At 37.0% G+C, this 18,436-nt stretch overlaps 1 protein-coding gene across 1 annotated transcript in view; it reads left to right on the top strand.

Annotated features, from left to right (window-relative positions):
- The first annotated feature begins 5,754 nt into the window (after positions 1-5,754).
- Positions 5,755-18,436, top strand: part of TRDN (triadin) — a 213,068-nt gene continuing 200,386 nt past the window's right edge. The window contains exon 1 of the mRNA XM_079298923.1: positions 5,755-6,272. Coding sequence (XP_079155049.1) covers positions 6,251-6,272 — 22 coding nt within the window. The 5' untranslated portion in view covers positions 5,755-6,250. The remainder of the gene's footprint in view (positions 6,273-18,436) is intronic.

The raw sequence follows: 18,436 nt of genomic DNA, 5'->3' as shown, positions 1-18,436 counted from the left end.
CAGGAGACAAACCCTCAGCAAAACTACTCTTAGACCTGCAGCTGTATTTCATGCAGAGATGTCCAGGACAAAATCTGCTTGAAAATGGGTTTTAATTCACTGTGCCTAGATACTGAGTGTCTGCTCTCAGAAAAGTATGAAAGTGCCAAAATCCAGATGGACCTCCTGACACTTGGAGTGGGACTATTTGCAAGGCAAATACTTTGGCAATGTGACTAGGGATGTTTAGCTTTGATACATTTAGCAGGTATCTAAGAACATGTGGGACATAATGTACCATATCAAGCAGAGAACATAGCTATTAAATGGAAAAGAAGAAGAGATTTCCCCTTGGTTGTGAAGGTCAGCCTGAGCAGATAGTTTAAAGCATTCCCAAGAAGCATTCACATTACTGAAGATACTTGATCCTTAGTTTTACTCCTTATGTTTTTCCCCAAGTACTTGGCATGGAAACATTTATTTGTCTTTGTCTTTTGACATCAGACTTTTGTTCAAAATTGTTGTTCCATCTTTTTTTTGGGATATTTGCTTAACTATAGTCATATCTGGGGAAAAAACCCCACTAAATGCAGATTTCTATTGAAACTTTTCATAAGGATAAAATATAGAGACAAATTTTAAATTTATTATGGGAAATTTGGAGCTGGATTTGAAATCTGAAGCTCAAAAACAATTTTGCTCTTTTTCTAGTTATTTCTGTGTGATATATTTCTCAGTCTTGTTCTTTCAGCATAAAAACTTGGCTTCATTTTTTTTTTAAAAGTCAGTGAATTTTTTCAGATAATTTCCTGTTCTCAAGGAAAGTCATGGGAACTGAAGTCACCAGGCTTTGCAAGGACATTTTTGACCCGACACTAAATACTTTGGTATACTTGAACAGCTCTCAATCAGTATTTGACAGGGGTAATTCATGTTGTGTCAGAGCCAATCCCCATCTCTAATAATTGTTTGGCAACTTTCTATGTTCTGTCCATGGTCAAGCTTGGATAGAGATTGTCCTGAAGAAAAAGATAATTATAGCGTACTCTTTGTCATTGTTTGTTAGAAAGGGTCAGCTCCAGATTTCCTTTCCTTTTTCAGTGTCACCGAACTTGTCTGTGAAATGGCTTCTGAGTAATTTTCTAGATGAGAAAGTAAAGCCACATAGCTGATAAACTCATCAAGAATAGCAAGAATAGAGCAATCAAAGGAAAATGGAGAGTGTGTTATATGTAACTGCTAAAGGTCATACAAATGCAGTCTACCTTGACTTGCTGCAATAAATGCCTTCCCTGAACATAGCTTATAGTAGTAATTTTTATAGTTAAAGCACTGAAAACACCCAATTTTCCTAGGCTAGGGGGATGTTTTAGTCTGACTTCCTTCCATGGACTGCCTGCTTGGCCAGTTTGCAAGAAGACTAAGTAGGATGTTCTTATTTCCTGTAAGTAGATTTATAATCAGCTGGCCTTCTTGGATGTTAGAAAATGTTCATTATTCACACACCTTGCTGAGGTTACTTCAGCAGTTTTGCAGTACAATGACTAATAGGGATAATGTCCATAGTAATGCAGAATAGTCAGTATCATAGATAAGTTCTTTTGTGCCTGCTGTGTTTCTATCATGTAGCTTTGGAAGTGCCCTCTAATGAGCTCAGAGTGCCAAGGTGATGTCACCCCAGTGCTTGTCAGCTGTCCCCAGGCAGAGGCTGGTTTGCATTCAGACCAGTCAGCCTACTGTGAGAGAGCTCCTTATCTGTCTGACAGCAGTTCACATTAAATGTGGGACAGATCCACTAGAGGGTTCAACCTACTGTCTCCTGTATGTTAAATAAAAAATTTTTAAAAGGTATTTTCTATGCAATTTTCTGAAAAAAGGTGCAAATTAATTAATGAGACAAACATATACATGCCAAGATTTAATCTAGATCAGATGTGATATCAAGGTCTTGCTTTGTTTTGAATTTTGGGTGTGCTTCAGAATATCCACAATGTGTATGCATTTTGGTCATGTTGATTGCAATTGTTAATTGTAAAACATCAATCACAAATGGGGAAAAAAACAAGAGTTGTCTTATGGTCCATAGAAAGCCTCAGCTACATCCTTGACTGATCAGGACTTCAAAGGCACCAGAATGTGTGTTCCTATTCATACTGGAAAACACAGAATGACTAGTGCGGCTGAATGGAAATCTCATCTAGAAGGAACAGTATTCCTAAACAAAATAAAGCATAAAAAGTAAAAATCTGATTCAGAGGAAACCAGCTTCATATGTACATCAAAGCTCAGTTGGCAGATATCTCTCTAATCCTATATGTGCTTCTGCATATGTCTTTGTTAGTAGATTCAGTACCATTCACCCTCTCCTTGGCATTATATTTTCACCCTATATTTAGTTCTTATCAGTTGATTACTGGGTGTTTCTGACAACAGCATACTCCCATCTGATCTGGTGATATCATTGGGTATATCAGAGTTAAGTTTCCTTCCCTTGACCCAGCTGTGCTGCTGAGCATGCAGTGAGATACAAAACTCTTTTATTATGGATAGTTTGAGTCTCAGTAGGACTGAGCTCTGGGAATTCAGCAGTAACATGCTGGCAGACTACTCAAATATTGTCCTGCATTTTCTTGTTGAATGACAGTTATACTCAATTCCTCCAGTACATCCTCATATCAGTATCAAAGTCTCTCCTCCCATTACCTCATAATTTCATGTGAACTCTGGTCTATCCCAATTTCCTTTTTAATAATATCATCAAGACTACCCAGAAATGATCTCATAGAGTATTTGTATATTCCTACTTTGGTTATATTAACAACCAAACTTTGCACTTAAGCACAAGTTGGCATTAGAATCTAACATGTAATAAACCTCTGTCATTTCCCTAAAAAAATTTTCTCAAATAATTGCTATACTTTGTGTCATCAGTTAGGGTTCTAAGTGAAATATGCATTATCTGAGATCAAGGCATGTGGTTACATGCAGACATTAGCAGCATCACATAGTACTGCCTTCTCCCCTCTTCCTAATATTTTTACTTTTTTCCCTACCCAGACAACTATAGAGCACAGAGAATTGTCATTTTATTTTGTCTAACACAGACTTGTGTATCTGAGGAATCTGGTGTGAGGGTGGAGTTGAATCTATGCTTCCCTCCATGCCTTCTCACCACTGAATGTGAGAACTGATCCCAGGACAGTTCATTTACCTTGTAACCCCTGTGAGCAGGAGGGGAATATCTATTACTAACTTGAGGAAAGAACATTTTCTCATTGTTTCCAAGGCACAGACAGAAAAAAATTATGGAAAACTTGTGTATGTCTAGGTTTAGATATCATTTGCAATAAATAAACTAGTTTTATATTGTTCAGGTTTTTTTGTTGTTTGGGGAATAAGGAGAGAGAAAGGACATCTTACAAAAGAATATTTTCAGGTTAGATAGAAAAGGTTTCCACTAAAATGCAATCTTCTACATATAAGCTAGGCCAGGAAAATATGTTTATTTTGTTGCATGCGGATTAAAGTATAAATTTTTCACTTTCTGCGTACTGTGAGTTTCACAGATTAGTTTACAGTTCACATAAACTCCTGTGAACTAAAACTAAACTTCATATTTTGAAAAAACTTCTAACTTGATCTAAAAAAAATAAAGAAAAAAATCAGATTTTCCCTTGCTTAGATTTCTAAAGAGTAAATATGACATTCTTTATAATTTCCAGATGACAATGTTTGTTTTTCAGATTGAACATATAGGCACATACACATAACTTGTTTTATTTTATTTCTGTGTATTTTCAACAAGACTGTGATTATCTCTAGTAAATATGATACCCAGATCCCTTGGCTTTTTCCTCCTTGAAGGGAGCAACTGTGTAACTAGCAATACAGTTGCATAAAGCCACACTTATAAATGTAAGATATTGGTGCATATGGCATCTTTAGCCTGCTTCCCAGAATGAATTTTTTGTGCATAAAAGGGATGCAGAGGGTACCAACCACTTGTCTTTCTGGCCACTGGGAAGATGTTGTGGAAAACTGGTTTTGCATTTGATTCTCTCACTTCTTCTGCTCTTATATTTTGGTTTCAGAATAACCATGAATCAGCCCATGGTTGAGGGTAAGCATAAACAGTAACAAGGAAGTAAGGCATGGAGGAAGGAGAGCAGGGGGTAGGAGCTGAAATGTAAAAACTAGTGAGGGACAGACAATCATGCACATCCAGTTAGTCATACAAACACCTATGTCTGAGTCTCAGGATCTTGCTACATAAACAAGGAAAAGATTCAGACATGACTTTCCCTCCATTTATCTCTCTCCCCACACTCTCAAACTAAGACTTTACTATTTTATTCAACTTGAATAGTAATACAAGTGAAAATCCTGACTTCTCAGGATTGATTAGATCTGTGCTTTGGGTATTCACATGATCTGTCTCACATCTCAAGGAAGTAGTAAAGCTGTCAAAACATAGGTGACCCCAAATATTTAACTGTTAATGTAAAATGGAACTGCTTCAGCAGAAGAGAGATAATTAAGAAGAACAAGGGATTTGCCTTAATATCACACCTTCTATCATCCTTTACTAACCACTGACCTTTTGTGGGCAGCTGTTTTGTTGATATGTGAATGTGACTCCTTGGACCATTCTGGTATTCATGGGAAAGCATTTTTGAAGAAATAAGGTTTTACATAAAATCTCTTTGTCAGCCTTAGTGAGGAGGATCTACTGAAGAACAGGCTAAAGGAGCCAACAGAAGGCTAGAGGGACGATCAGAAAAGCATTAAGTACTTTGCACCAAGTAATCAAAACTTGTCAGTGCAAAACACTTGGTCAGAAGAGCTAAAGAAGAATGGAGATCAGCAAGCTTTGGCCAGAAAAAGCTAACATTTCAAAAGCTAACATTTTCAGACGTGGTACATTCGAAGTGTGTTAAGAGTAGAGGGAAGAGAAAAAACCTGGTGGTAATTTTGCTGTTCAGTGAATCTTTGCTTCTGCCTCTTGTTCATTGGATAAATAGATTCCTTTCCCCACACTCTGCCACAGAGCCAGGTGCTCATATCTCCTGGGGGAAGATGAGAAGTGTAAATGCCAACTCATGTAGCAGAGACAAGGTGACTATAGGTTCACTAGCAAGAGCTGTTTGAGATGGTTTCTTGTTTCATGTGATGATGACATTTACATAAAGGTATGCTGGCTTGAGGGCACTTTTCTGCTAATTTCATTTTCAAGCTGTTGACCACATACATAATTTTACAGCTCTGAAATTGAAAGCAGTGCAAGGAAAAGATTGCTCCAGTTTTAAAATAATTATTCTTATTTGAATTGCTAATATTTTACTCTCTTAAAATGCTTTTAAGTATCTACTTGCTTTCAGTTTTATAAAATCTTTTCAAAAATCACAGATTTTTTGAGCTACTTGAATATTTCCATGAATCAGACCCAGAAAAACAAATCTGATCTACCTAGACTATACAAAACATAGTTATTTAAATTTTTTTTACAGTATTCTGTGTTACTTAGATGAACTTCACAGGTATATGTAATAATTGCAGCAAATCACAAAAGGACCAAAAATATCCAACTTCATTGGTTTAAATTAGTGTCTTAATTGTCTCCTGATCTGCAACTAAGAGTCAAAGTGGAGAAAATCACCTAAATTTACCCTCCCCCTTAGTCAGCGGTGAGCTTCATAGGACCCTCCCCAAGCCTTATAAGGCCAGGAAGAATGTGCTAAGCACTGAGTGTGCTAAGAATAAAGTTGTACTGGGATGGATAAGGTTACTTTGAACTCTATATTTCATGTTTCCTGACATACCCCCAAAGAACTGCAATTATGCTAGCAAGGCTGTAGGAGCATTGAGCAGTTCTTTCCCAGTTCTTTTGATTTTTTGTTGCCTCTCCATGCATTCCTGTCCTGTTCAGAGCTGTGTTTTTAGACATTTTATTTGTGGTGTGAATAGTTCTGAGGATATTAGAAAAACGTGCTGAGGCTCACTCTGAGGCATGGCTATTTTTGTTAGAAGCTGATACTTTAGACTGAGCTTTAAGTGTTGCCTCTGGAAGGCCTTGGGTTGTTCTGGGAGGCCAGGATTCTGCAGAGGAAACAGACATTTCAGGGAGCATAAAAGAAGAAGGAACACAATTAGAAAAAGCAGAGGACCTCCCTCCTCCTCATTCTGCAGCTCCTGCGAGACTCAGCAACCCAGAAGTATTATCTCAGCTGCCACAGTAAATCTTGACCTTTTAAACAGAGTATCTCTTACCATCATGGCCGAGATAACAGCAGAAGGTACAGTAACTATTTTCAAATATAATTAACAAAAAATGATATGTGCTTTAATAGTATAATTGAATGGCATGTCAAAACTATTTGTTGTTCTTAGCAAATAATATTTTTACTCCAGGATCATTTAATTTTGTTTTCTGGATACCTTTTTACTTTTCTTTGCTATTATTTTAGTTTGATTTGGTTTTTGTTTTTTTGTTTTATTTTATTTTTTCACTTCTATAGCTCAAGTTTTTACCAGTTAGTAAAGTTAGTTTTCTGTACACATCTAAAAACAACCCTGATTTCATTTACAGAACACCATTATTTAGGCAAGTCCATTAGAGAGATACAAACAGCGAATATATGAAGTTCAGGGTGTTCTATTCTCAAGTCTTTGCTCAGAAAAAGTTTTGGTAGCCCCTTATAATTAGAGATTTGCCAGAGTCAGAATAACTTATTATTTTGGCCCTGATTTTTCCATAGGGAGCACAAAGTATTTGTGAACTCTACTTGAAGTTACTGAAGGGTAAGAGGTAAAAATCCCTCTGTATCCTTATTTAGGTAGACTTCTAAGAGAGTCAGTGAAAATTGTGCTGAAATAAATATGAGATGTCAGCCTGTAAAAATTAAAGGCAATTGTATTAACCAATAATGTTTCATGTACTTTAATATTTCCTGACTATTCATATTTAAATAACATTTTAGATGCACAACAATATTTTATCAATTGAAGTCAGAGGGGGGATAGATTTAAAATACAGATCTCTTTAATACTGAATATTTTGGTTGAATTTCACTCCATTTTTTTTCCACTGTTTATTCGAATTTAATAGTGACAAACATTTAATAATGACAAAAGAAAAAAAAAAAAAAGCTTTTAAAGAGTCTTTTGAGAGTGATTTTTGGTTTTTTTCCTCAAATTTTATGTTTCAGTGCTTGAAAGATATAGCTCTAATTTTCCATTTTTTATTGTTCATACCTGTAACATTAAGTGCTATTAGAAAGTGATCCCCTTCCTCCTTAAGGGCTGATGTTAGGACTGTGTCAAGTAGCACAATGCTTGCTTGATGTCTGGTTAGCCACAGCAGGGAGGCAATGTGATTTTTTAATCAGCAGTTGGACTGATCTATAATTTACTTCTGGCTGCAAATACTGCCAAAACAGGTGGCTCAGACTGACAGCCCTAACCCAAATACTAACACTGGTTTATTCAAATATTCTTAACTAGGTTTGTTGGAAACATTGATTATTTTCTGCTGTTATAAGGCAAATCTATGAAATAACCAAATTAGTGAGATTTTTGGTCCAAAATTAATGGCAAAAAATATAAGACTTTCCAACCAGTCTGATTTTTCAGTCATTTAGCCTATTAAAGGAAGAAAATTCTACTCTAGTATGAAACAAAAGATCATAGAATGAAAGAAAAGAGAGTCTGAAAACATTTTTATTTTCTTTTTTATGGTGTTTTTACAGGAGTGTTTTCACAGCTGTAACTGTGTGTGTGTCTTTTGTGGGGCTTTGTGTACAAAACATAAACTTAGATGATAAGGAGCATCAGCTCCCCAGTACACTGACCTTCCACATGACAGGGAAATAAACTGTACAATTAGTTTAGTTTAGTTAGGTTTTTCTTAGTTTTATTTTGTTTTCATGTACTTGGAATGCACTTGTAGTGACTGACTGTTTTTTAAACACTGTATCCACAAGATGGAAATTTTATTTATGGCAAAAAGTAAGAATTCAGCCTGGAGCTAATGTTTCACTGCAGTTTCTTTTCCTCTGGGGCTTGTACGGCACTCACAGTCCGAAAGTTTCTATTTAAACTTCAGCAACATATATTTTGGATAAACAAAAATATATTCAACTACTTCACACAATTAATTTTGTTTTCCATAATGCCTCCCAGCCCATGATTTTCTGGGGTCCTCATTACTTTGCTAGGCCTAAATGTCTTGCACCTTGCAATAGGTATTTATAACTCTTTTTTTATCACTGTCAGTCACAGAGCCAGGCTCTCCTTGCCTTTTGGGGTGCCATGCTGACACACCAGGGAGCAGGGCACAGCAGGGATGCACTGCCACAACCAGGGTGGTTGCAGGATCAGAGAGATGGTCCTGGCATGGCAGGGTGTGCTGGTGCACATCTCAGCTTCTCCTTCTGACTGTCTGTATCAGGACTATGATCCATTCAGAGATGCACAGGGACAATGGGGAGCTCTTTCAGGTCAACATCATGATAATGACTGTGAGATTAGGTTACTTAAATATGTAGCCAATAAGAAATTACCCTGCACTGTCTACTTGCCCCAAGACTCACGTCCTACTTATTCTTTCACACAGCTACAAATTGTTAGTTGTGGAAATACTGGTGAAATGTACACTGTGAAAGACAAAATGAGATCCCTGAAGACAGCAATTCATAAATGTCCTTAGAAAGTTGGCAGGACCTATGTCTCTAGCTGTCAAGTATTTAGAAGATTCCAAAGGATTATCTTCAGCATTCTCATATTACATGTCATAGCGATCACAGAAATGTACTGTTAAAAAATGGAAGTCCTTAAAATTGTATTAAAAAAAGTACAAAGACTGAGTACAGAGACTAAGTAGTCTATTTTTGCTATACTCTCAGGATCTAATATTAATATTAGTATTAGTCATATTATTATAATGAATACTAATTATTGCTCTTGTTATTATTACATTTAAACAGTTACTGAATATTCTTGCAGCAGTCAGGATCTTTACTGTGGTCCACTTAAGACTTTGAACAGCCATGGGTCTCTAACTCTGCTACTCCACTGTGGCTACGAACACAGGGATTGGACTGGCCTCCGTGGCAGATGTGGATGGAGCTGCCACCACTGAGCAGAAAAAGGTTGACACCTCTGAGAAAAGGCTCCTGCCAATGTACAGCTTAATCTGTATGTGCACAGCAGCTCCAGCACCAGCCCTATAGCTGTCCTTTCTAGCCAGTCTCCTGCAGGTCACGGTGCAAGGTTGGTGGCCATCCCCTGACACTTTATCCTCCCACACAAAGAATGAACAGAGACCCAGCTCTGCTTGCTGCAATGCTCTGGAGACAGTGCATTGATCTAATCCAGGGAGGTGAGGAGAGGAGAAAGACAAGGTTTCTGTGCCAGCTGTTTGTCTGCCACAACTTATTTCCCCAGTGGAGCAAGAGAGAAGCAGGAGTCAAATAGATATGTGACAATGAGTCACAGTTTGGTCCTTATTTTGCTGCTGAGAGCTATGCAGCTACACATTTCCCCTGTCTGGGAGCAGGCTGCAAGGAGACAGGCTAGCCCCAAGGCTACACACAGCTTGTCACTGACAAAATCAAAATTAGCTTCTGCTTTTCAGCCCTTTTCTCAGGCTATGGGATAACTATGAGATTTAAACCATTTCAAAAGGCAAAAAGATGTGTATGCTTGAAGATTAACAGACATGAAACGACTAATGTATGAGAAATTACACACAAGAGCTAGAAGGAAAAACCCAATTATTTCACAAGTGTGATGGTCAGAAGCTAACAGGTATTCAATTGGCAAAATGTTTAATGAAGGCACACTAGATGCAAGAGGCAGATAGCTACTTCTCATGGTAATTCATGAGTTGCTGCTAGAGGTGCCACTTGTGCTGACTGCAACAGGGCCTAGATGAATAAATTGGATTAGATTATTCATTTTGATGGCTATAGGCATTAGAGGTGTTTCCTACCCTTCAGTTAGACTGCTGTTTACGCTCGGAGCTAGGATGTTTCTGTGGAATCTAATTGCATCTAGAAAATTTTCAAAATGAAAAGACATCTTTTTCTGCCTTTCAATGTTGATGAGGAATAAGATAGTATACCTATTACAGCAGGGTAAGGAAAATACAACAATTTTAGTTATCATTTTTTGAAGGAATCTGTCTGTTCTTGTTCAGAACCACCAGGAAAATCAACAGCCTAATTACACAAAGTGAAAAAAAAAGTCAGAGACCCCAGGTCTGCCTGTAAAAAAGACTTTCTGAGGAAAAGAAGCTCCAAAGTCTTTCTGAAATTCCTTTAAAATTATATTCCCCCTTGACTGTGGGCCTGTACAACCATGCTGGCTAGTTTGGCTTCAGACTTGGTGTTTTCTCACAGCCTATTGAAGCCAAATTGGTCAGCTTGACTTTCAGGATTTAGAATTTGTGGATAATGCTACTCAAAGCCAATACCATATTTATGTGCCTTCAGTTGCTACAAGGCAATATTTACATATAATCCATTACCTTAGATAGCCCCTTAGGGAGTCAGGAGCTTAGCTCTGGACAGCAGAAAGACTGGAAACTTACAAACCAGAGGGTGTTAGTACACGTCAGGCTAAAAGTGTGTGTGCACACTTAGCTCCTGTTTACTTGTGGGCAAACAGTTGGACTGTAGGTCTGAATATTTATTCAGTTTTTTTTTTCAAAAGAACCTTGTGATCTTAAGTGTTTGGATCATATTTTAATGTTTCTTATATGACCAGAAATGTTTTTAAAATCCTACTAGTGTTTTCAAGTTATTGGGAAGATCAGTTACCATCAGCTTAAAACTGAAGTCTGTGCAACTACTTGCATTCTCAGAAGTCCTAATCTACAGTTTTAGAGACCTAAACCTTGAAAAGAAATCTAGTCTAGAAATATTTTGAGTACTTTCACCCATTGCCTACAATATAAATACTGAGTAAGAGGTAGATTCAGTCTGTTCTCACTGCTCAGTTCTGGAAAGCAGAAACTGTTTTACTTTAAAGCATTTCATAATACAGGTCTGGCTTCAGTTCAGGGTGTACTGAAAAAAGAGAAACACACCAGAGTTACCCTATTTGAAGCAGGTCATCTATTTACAGAAATGAAAAACTTTTTCCTTTCTGATGTCAACAGTTAACTGCTTTCTCTCTGTTTAAAAAAGATTGAAGTAGAGCAAACTATTCATTTTACCAGCTAAACCATATTACAGTAGTAGAGGGCGAATTACTTTAAATCCAAACGATTGAAGAGACTTTTAGATCATCAATTTTAATTATGATTTAAATCAACAAACAAGAAACCTGGATTTCAAATTAGCAATTTTCAAGTGTTTTACATATGTCATCTATCATTCTTTTTCCCAAAAGAGACTAATATGGCAACTGAATTCAGCCCTTCTCACTAAATTTGTGCCTTTTCGATAGAAAGATAACCTAAATATCTGCCTAGTAAAAAATTCTATATTTTGTGAGTAATTGGTCCATATTCTTAGTTTTTACATTTTGTTTTTTTGGGGTGGGGGTTTAAAGCTGGAGGATGGTAAATGGTGCATTTCTCTTTTGCTAGATAATGGTTTAGTTTTTACTTGTGGTTTCTGTCAAGCTTCATTAGGATGGGAATTGTAATTCAATTAAAATGGTTCAAACCCAGCATTTAAGAATTGTTTATATGTGTACATTTACACACAGGTTAAATAGAAAAAGTCTATTTTAAATATAACTTGTTTTGATAAGTTAAATGATTTATTAAACAAATATAGTGCTATTTCTAATTTAGGTCCTTGCCACTGCATCCTACAAGAATATATAACTGATAGAGCTAATTTTTTTCATGTAATGTTATTTCAAATGTTAGGGAAAGAAAAAAATATTTCCTACTTAAAAAAAAAAAAAAAAATCCTTATTAGTCCTTGATAGAAATAAGATAAAAATTTATTTCAAATAGTAAAATAAATTGAAATTAGGAATACATTCTTTGAATTTGCAGACTAGCTATACTCTCAAAAAAAGGCTGCCTTAATTTGACTGTATCTGCTCAGCCAGTGGTTTCCAACAATCCAGTGATTTCTTTAACTCTTCAAAACTGTAATGGCTTTATCATAGCTTTTTTTTTTTCTTGCAAATAAATGTGATTCCTATAAATAGTAATAAAAAATTGTAGTGTTGTGAAAGTGTGGTCCTTAGCACAGGGTTTTCTTAAATTCATTTTTAACTTGAAAGGACCTTTTTAAAAATGAGGTTTATAGAAAACTTTAGTTTATGATTCAAAAAGCATCAACAATTATACTCCCTCCCTATATTCCCCCACTGCAACCTCTTTTTTAGTGGGTCTTATAAAGGAGGATTGTTGAACAGTAATATTGAAATATATTCAGAGAGGTTTAAAAGAGGAACACAGTTTTTTACTGATTTAAAACCAAACCAAAGATTTGGCAAAGCGAACTTGCAGACAGGCAGACTTCCTATCCTTGCTGCTTTACATTGACAGATCAACTAGTCATATAGTACATGAAGCAGGTAGGCAAAATAAGTAAGATATAAAGTCAGTGCATCTAAACACTTAACTTAAAGCTGTGGACAACCAATTGTGCTTATAATCCATATGATCCCACTGTCATGTTCTCTTGTCAACTTTAGATATTATTTATCCCTGTACCTTCATATAGTATGTCTTCCTTTAGTGCATTGGAACAGACCATTCAGACTTTAGATTCCTGGGTAGGAGGATGTTTAAGTTGCATGTGGTCAAAAGGGACCAGCAAGATCTAGCTTCTGTTTTTTTAACTAATATGTGCCTACAGCACAGTTGATTTATGTAAGAAAGTCTATTTTGGGAATTGTGAAGCAAGTACATGGCTAGCAAATCTTTGACTAATGGAAGAGATAGTGACACCAATAGGTAGCAGAAATACCAGGTGACAGATCTTGTTCTGTCCCATCTTCTGTCCTTTTCCTCATAGCCTCCAATGCTTTTTTTTGTTCCTCTCCTCTGAATGCAAAACATAAGAGGAAGAACATCATAAAGCACACTGTTAGCAGCTACATTATTCTTTAGACTCATTACACTTTGAGAAAAAGAGATGAGCTAACAAAACAGGTCATGCAATGTAGAGGAGGCTAAATAGAAAAAATCCATAGGAGGAACTGATTTTTAATTTTTAAATTTTTTTTTATTCCCAAATTGTCCATATGCTAAAACTTACCTATGTTATACTTTCACTCAAATCAATTCAATTGCTCAAAATCATAGCCAATGCTTTTTCCTTACAAATCAGAATGAAAAATCTGTGGCTTTAAGTCTTGAATAAACCTCACTTGAGTCCAGGGGCAGATTTGACCTTCTTTCAGATTAAGTATGAGAGCACAGTATGATCTTGCATCTGGTCTAGAAGTTCTGCTTGGTGCCATGCAAAGGCATTTACCATAAGAAAGGAAAATATTAAATGCCAGGCACAGAAAAACTCTCTCTGGAGAAGTCTCCTCTTTCTATCTTCAAAGATACTTTTAAAAAATCCTTTACAAATATGTAATGAGTAAAGACCTGCTACTCCCCGTACGTGCTTATGTTCTCACAACTTCAAAAGTATCTCTGTACCTTTGCCTGGAGTCGAATTGTCAGAGGTACAATGAATCTAAGCCTTTGTAGCCTCCTTTGGTATGTAAATGAACTCAATTTTTTCCTATATTCCATTATGTAGGTTTAAGTTGTGGTTCTCTATGCATATCAGGAAGGGCTAAATCTTGTTTTAATCTTTTCTGAGAGGCTATTCACAATTGACACAATTACCATAAATATAGTTTTCTGCTAACTATTTTACTGTTTTAGAGGTATAACAATACATGTATTCAAATGTTAAGGTCCTTATTTTGCATTGACCTTTTTATCCTATAGAGGTAGGATCTTAATTCTGACTTCAGGTCTATCCATGCAACACTTTTTGAAGTCATCTGTATTTGTACATGGACACATCTGGTGTAGGATACACCTTAACACCCCGAAGAGGTGATAACCCATGTATATGGTACAGTTCAGGTTAGATATATGGAATAGCTTGTAATCTCAATATGTAAACTGTAACTGCAACATAAATTTAGTATAATTTCAATGGCTTTTTCTAAGGAAAAGATTAAAATTCTCTCTTTCCTAGAAGTTTTTGTATCGCCATTCAGAACAGGAGTAGAAAACGTGAGCATTTTACAGGAGGGAGTCCAAAGTTAGACTCACCCTTTTATATATTTACTGTTGATGTGGTTTGTTGGGGTTTTTTTGGTTGTTTGCTTTTTTATTCTTTACTAGGAGTGTTAGAATAACAGTATCATAGCAAAAAAACTGTGGTAGAGGTTGAATGTGAACCCTACCTATCTGGGACATCTTCATGATTAGATGGCTGATTGCATCCTATGAGTTGGAGCAGAACCACTACTAGTTTGCACTAAATTTATCTCTTAACTGATCAAGTTGATGAAGATGGTATTTTGTAGTAGAAAATGAATTCTGAGAACAGAAGTTTTTGCTGATTCAAAAATGAAAGGGCACAAAAACATTTTTTTAATCTGTAAATGTTTGTTAAAGTTTTTACTTTAGTGAAAGTCATGTCAACTTAAAACTAAATACTGGCAAGAAAAAAAAATGCCCCATTATCAGATGCCCAAGCAGAATTAATTGATATGAGATACATTTATCCTAAAATGCATCTCTTGTTCTAACATTGTGATTTTGTGTTGATTACATAGAAGCTGTGTGAAATACTCTGGAGAATGTAATGTTCCTCTGCTGTTAGCAAACCAGATGAAGTGATGAATTTCCAGATGAGTAGAAGTGAAAATTGTCCCAACTTTCTCTTTCTTCCCCTTCCAGAAATTAGTGCAGTGTGTCCCTCTGCTCAGAGACACAGCTCCATGCCTATTCCTTTCACTTATCACTAGGGAGATATCCATAGATTTTGCAATACAATTTGATTGTACTTGGCCTGCAAGTTCCTACTGAACCAGAAATGTCCAGTGATTTGTTGTTTACTTTATATAGAACTCATGTAAGAATATTCACAAGGGAAACTTTGCTAGGTCACTGATACTCTGGAAAGAAAGGAACTTTGGAAATTATGTAGAAAATAGCTACAGTTATATGAGAATGCAATTTTGGGAAATCTTGGCAAGGTTAGCTACAAATATTGATGAGGTTTCAGCATACACTTAAAATTACAATTAAATGTGAGTTAAAGTGTGCATATGCAGATATTAGTGCATTGGGAAGGGGAATCAGCAATTTTGCCAGAGTTAATGAATTAAGATAATTTTAAATATAGAGAAAACAGGGATAAGAACTAGGATTTTGTCTTAAAAACTATTTATTAGAAAATTCCTTTTAAGTGTATATTTGCCATCAATCAGGATAGGCAAATGTATTTCACACTCTGAATGTTAAGGGCTGTTTCATAAAAGGGAAAGTTAGTCAGTAGTAAAACTTTTGCTTTTTTTGTTGCTAACCACTCTTCAGTGTGCCATTCTAAGTGCAGATCAGAAATATCTGTGAGGCTGTCAGGAGTATAAAGTGGTACTAGATTTAATTTTTTTTCCCTGTAGTAGTGCTTAGGTCACAGCTACTTTGCTCTGATGACTTTACTTCCTGCAGCTGGAAACAGTCTCTTTACTAGAATACTAAAATAATTTAAAGTTTTTTTATTTCTTTAATATTTTGCACAATAAAATATTTTTGGTAATAATTTTAAGCTTCAATGTGCTAGCAAAGTGACACAACTCTCCAAAAGCACGCTCCCTTGCCTCAGGAAAAGGAAGCTTTGGGGAGACCTTTCCTCTCTCTTCCTGAAAGGAGATTGCAGTGAGATGGGGTTCAGCCTCTTCTCCGAGGCAACAAGTGAAAGGATAAGAGGACAAAGCCCCTAGCTGCACCAGGGGAGGTACAGGCTGGACTTCAAGAGAATTTCTCCCTGGAAAAGATTGGAATGGACTGCCCAGGGAGGAGTCTATCCCTGGAGGTGCTGAAGAAGCAACTGGACTTGGCAACCAGTGCCATGATCTAGTTGGCAAGGTGGGGAGCAGTCAAAGTTTGAACTCGATGGTCTCAGAGATCTTAACCCTAAGTGATCTTGTGATTCTTTGATTAAATTTTAAGTGTTTCCGTGTGTTGTTCTAATATATAAATTATGCTTTACATTTTCCACTGGATGACTGGGTTACATGAAAAACACAAAGAAGGAGAAAAGTGATTACTGTACTCTCCATTCTCCTGGAGATGGCCACATCTGGTAGGCTTCAGGACCTTTGAGATTCCTCACTACTCCCTGCCAGAGCCATTTGCAGGGATGCCTCTCCTTCAGTGCTCAATGGCTGCAGTGGTCCCATGTTCCCAGGTTCTGGAAAGTGGGCAGCTGAGCCAGTGCTCCCCACAGGCACACACCACTCCAACCCACCTTCATGCCTCACTTTTCCCCCCTTTTGTACTGCCATTAATCATCCTGTCTATTAAGGAAGTGATACTTCAACCAGAACAAGAAGGACAGTACTTCTTAGTCCTTGTAGTTAAAGTGCTTTTGAGTTTATTTTCAAATATCAGAAACCTTCATATTATGAAATAGTTTTTCAGCACAGCAGAAATTTGTCTTAGATACTGTAAACTTTATATAAAATTTCGACTATACCTCTCCATTGTTCTTTCCATGGTACTGAGACACTCAGAGCTGTGAATGCAGAATATTTATTTGCAAATATCATGAAGTTGTAATCATTGGTTCCTTGTATCTGCAGACTGCCACTTTCCCCTCTGTTCTTTCATCAAGTTGTTTATATATTCTTGGCATTTCTCAAATGTGAATGCGATTTTAACTTCCAGATGTTCCATCTTCCCCTGAAAAAGCCCAGGTAGGCAGATATGAATTACATCTTCTTTTGAAGGCAGATGTACATTGGTTGCATTGGAGCAATTCCAGTGTCGGTCTTGTCCCACTGGAGGAAGCAGCTGCTCCTCAGGTGAAGCTATTTAACTAAGAACAAAAAACACCTTATAATATGTGTCTATTTTCTATCCCAGAAATCTGATGTTTAGCTAATTCCACATCTCCCTGTTTTTCTACGTTTAAGCAAAAATTAGGAAGGGAGACCTTTCCTCTTGTCCTGTATGCTGTCTGCAAAATATTCTGCAGAAGCCTGAAATCCTGGTCTTTTGGGCACACAAGACACAAAAAAGAGTCATGATTAATATTAGGTCCTTGTGTTAAAGATTAGAAAGAAATGGTGGAGTAATAGCTTATAAGTCCTTAAAAAATTCTCTGGATTTTCTTCCCACCCTGTCTACTAATTTTCCTAGTTACTTTGTGAACATCTTGTAGTTTGCTATGCAATATGGAAATCAATCTCCAATCTGCCAAAAAACACAACCAACCAACCAACCAACCAACCAACCAACCAACTCAAAAAACACTAATAGGTTTCTTCTTTTGCACAAGACTAGGTATCAAAACAAAGAAAATATATAAAGTATGCTAAAAAATTGAGCTCCTCTCCTCTCCTCTCCTCTCCTCTCCTCTCCTCTCCTCTCCTCTCCTCTCCTCTCCTCTCCTCTCCTCTCCTCTCCTCTCCTCTCCTCTCCTCTCCTCTCCTCTCCTCTCCTCTCCTCTCCTCTCCTCTCCTCTCCTCTCCTCCTCCTCTCCTCTCCTCTCCTCTCCTCTCCTCTCCTCTCCTCCCTCTCCTCTCCTCTCCTCTCCTCTCCTCTCCTCTCCTCTCCTCTCCTCTCCTCCTCCTCTCCTCTCCCTCTCCTCTCCTCTCCTCTCCTCTCCTCTCCTCTCCTCTCCTCTCCTCTCCTCTCCTCTCCTCCTCCTCTCCTCTCCTCTCCTCTCCTCTCCTCTCCTCTCCTCTCCTCTCCTCTCCTCTCCTCTCCTCTCTCCTCTTTGAATGCAAACAATACCAAAGCCCTTTCTCTTTTGGGGTGTGCTTTGCTTAAGTAAATATAAGTTAATCATGAGCTCATTAACACACTTTAAATCAGATATATGCTGTGTATTCTGCAGACAGAGGAATGAAGGTATTAAAATCTTCACATTTCATGCACTTCACTGAAAACAGCACCTGGTCTTAAAGTTTAGGTTGTAGAAGCACGTTGCAAACTTCAGAAACTTCAGTGTATTTTTGAAGGTATGTTTCAATATTATAGTTGCCTCAGTTGTTTTCTCACAAAAACAACTTTCATTTTTTTCAATTGTCTCTAAGGAATAGACAAGTGAAACACACCCTCCCATAGACAAAACTGGTTCAAGTTAGTGGGAATGAAAATTCAGTTAATATTTTCAGCTTTCACAGAATGCATTCTCTACACTCCAATTCTTGAAGATAACATTCATAGTTTTCCCTATCTTAGTCTTATTTTTATTGCACTTCTGGTGTTTACTGTAAACTCTTTTACATTTGCCAACTCATTGAA

Source organism: Erithacus rubecula, assembly GCF_903797595.1.
Source record: "Erithacus rubecula genome assembly, chromosome: 2".
Lineage (NCBI taxonomy): Eukaryota > Metazoa > Chordata > Aves > Passeriformes > Muscicapidae > Erithacus > Erithacus rubecula.
Note: the sequence above shows the minus strand (reverse complement) of the source record. Positions and strands in the feature narration are given on the sequence as shown.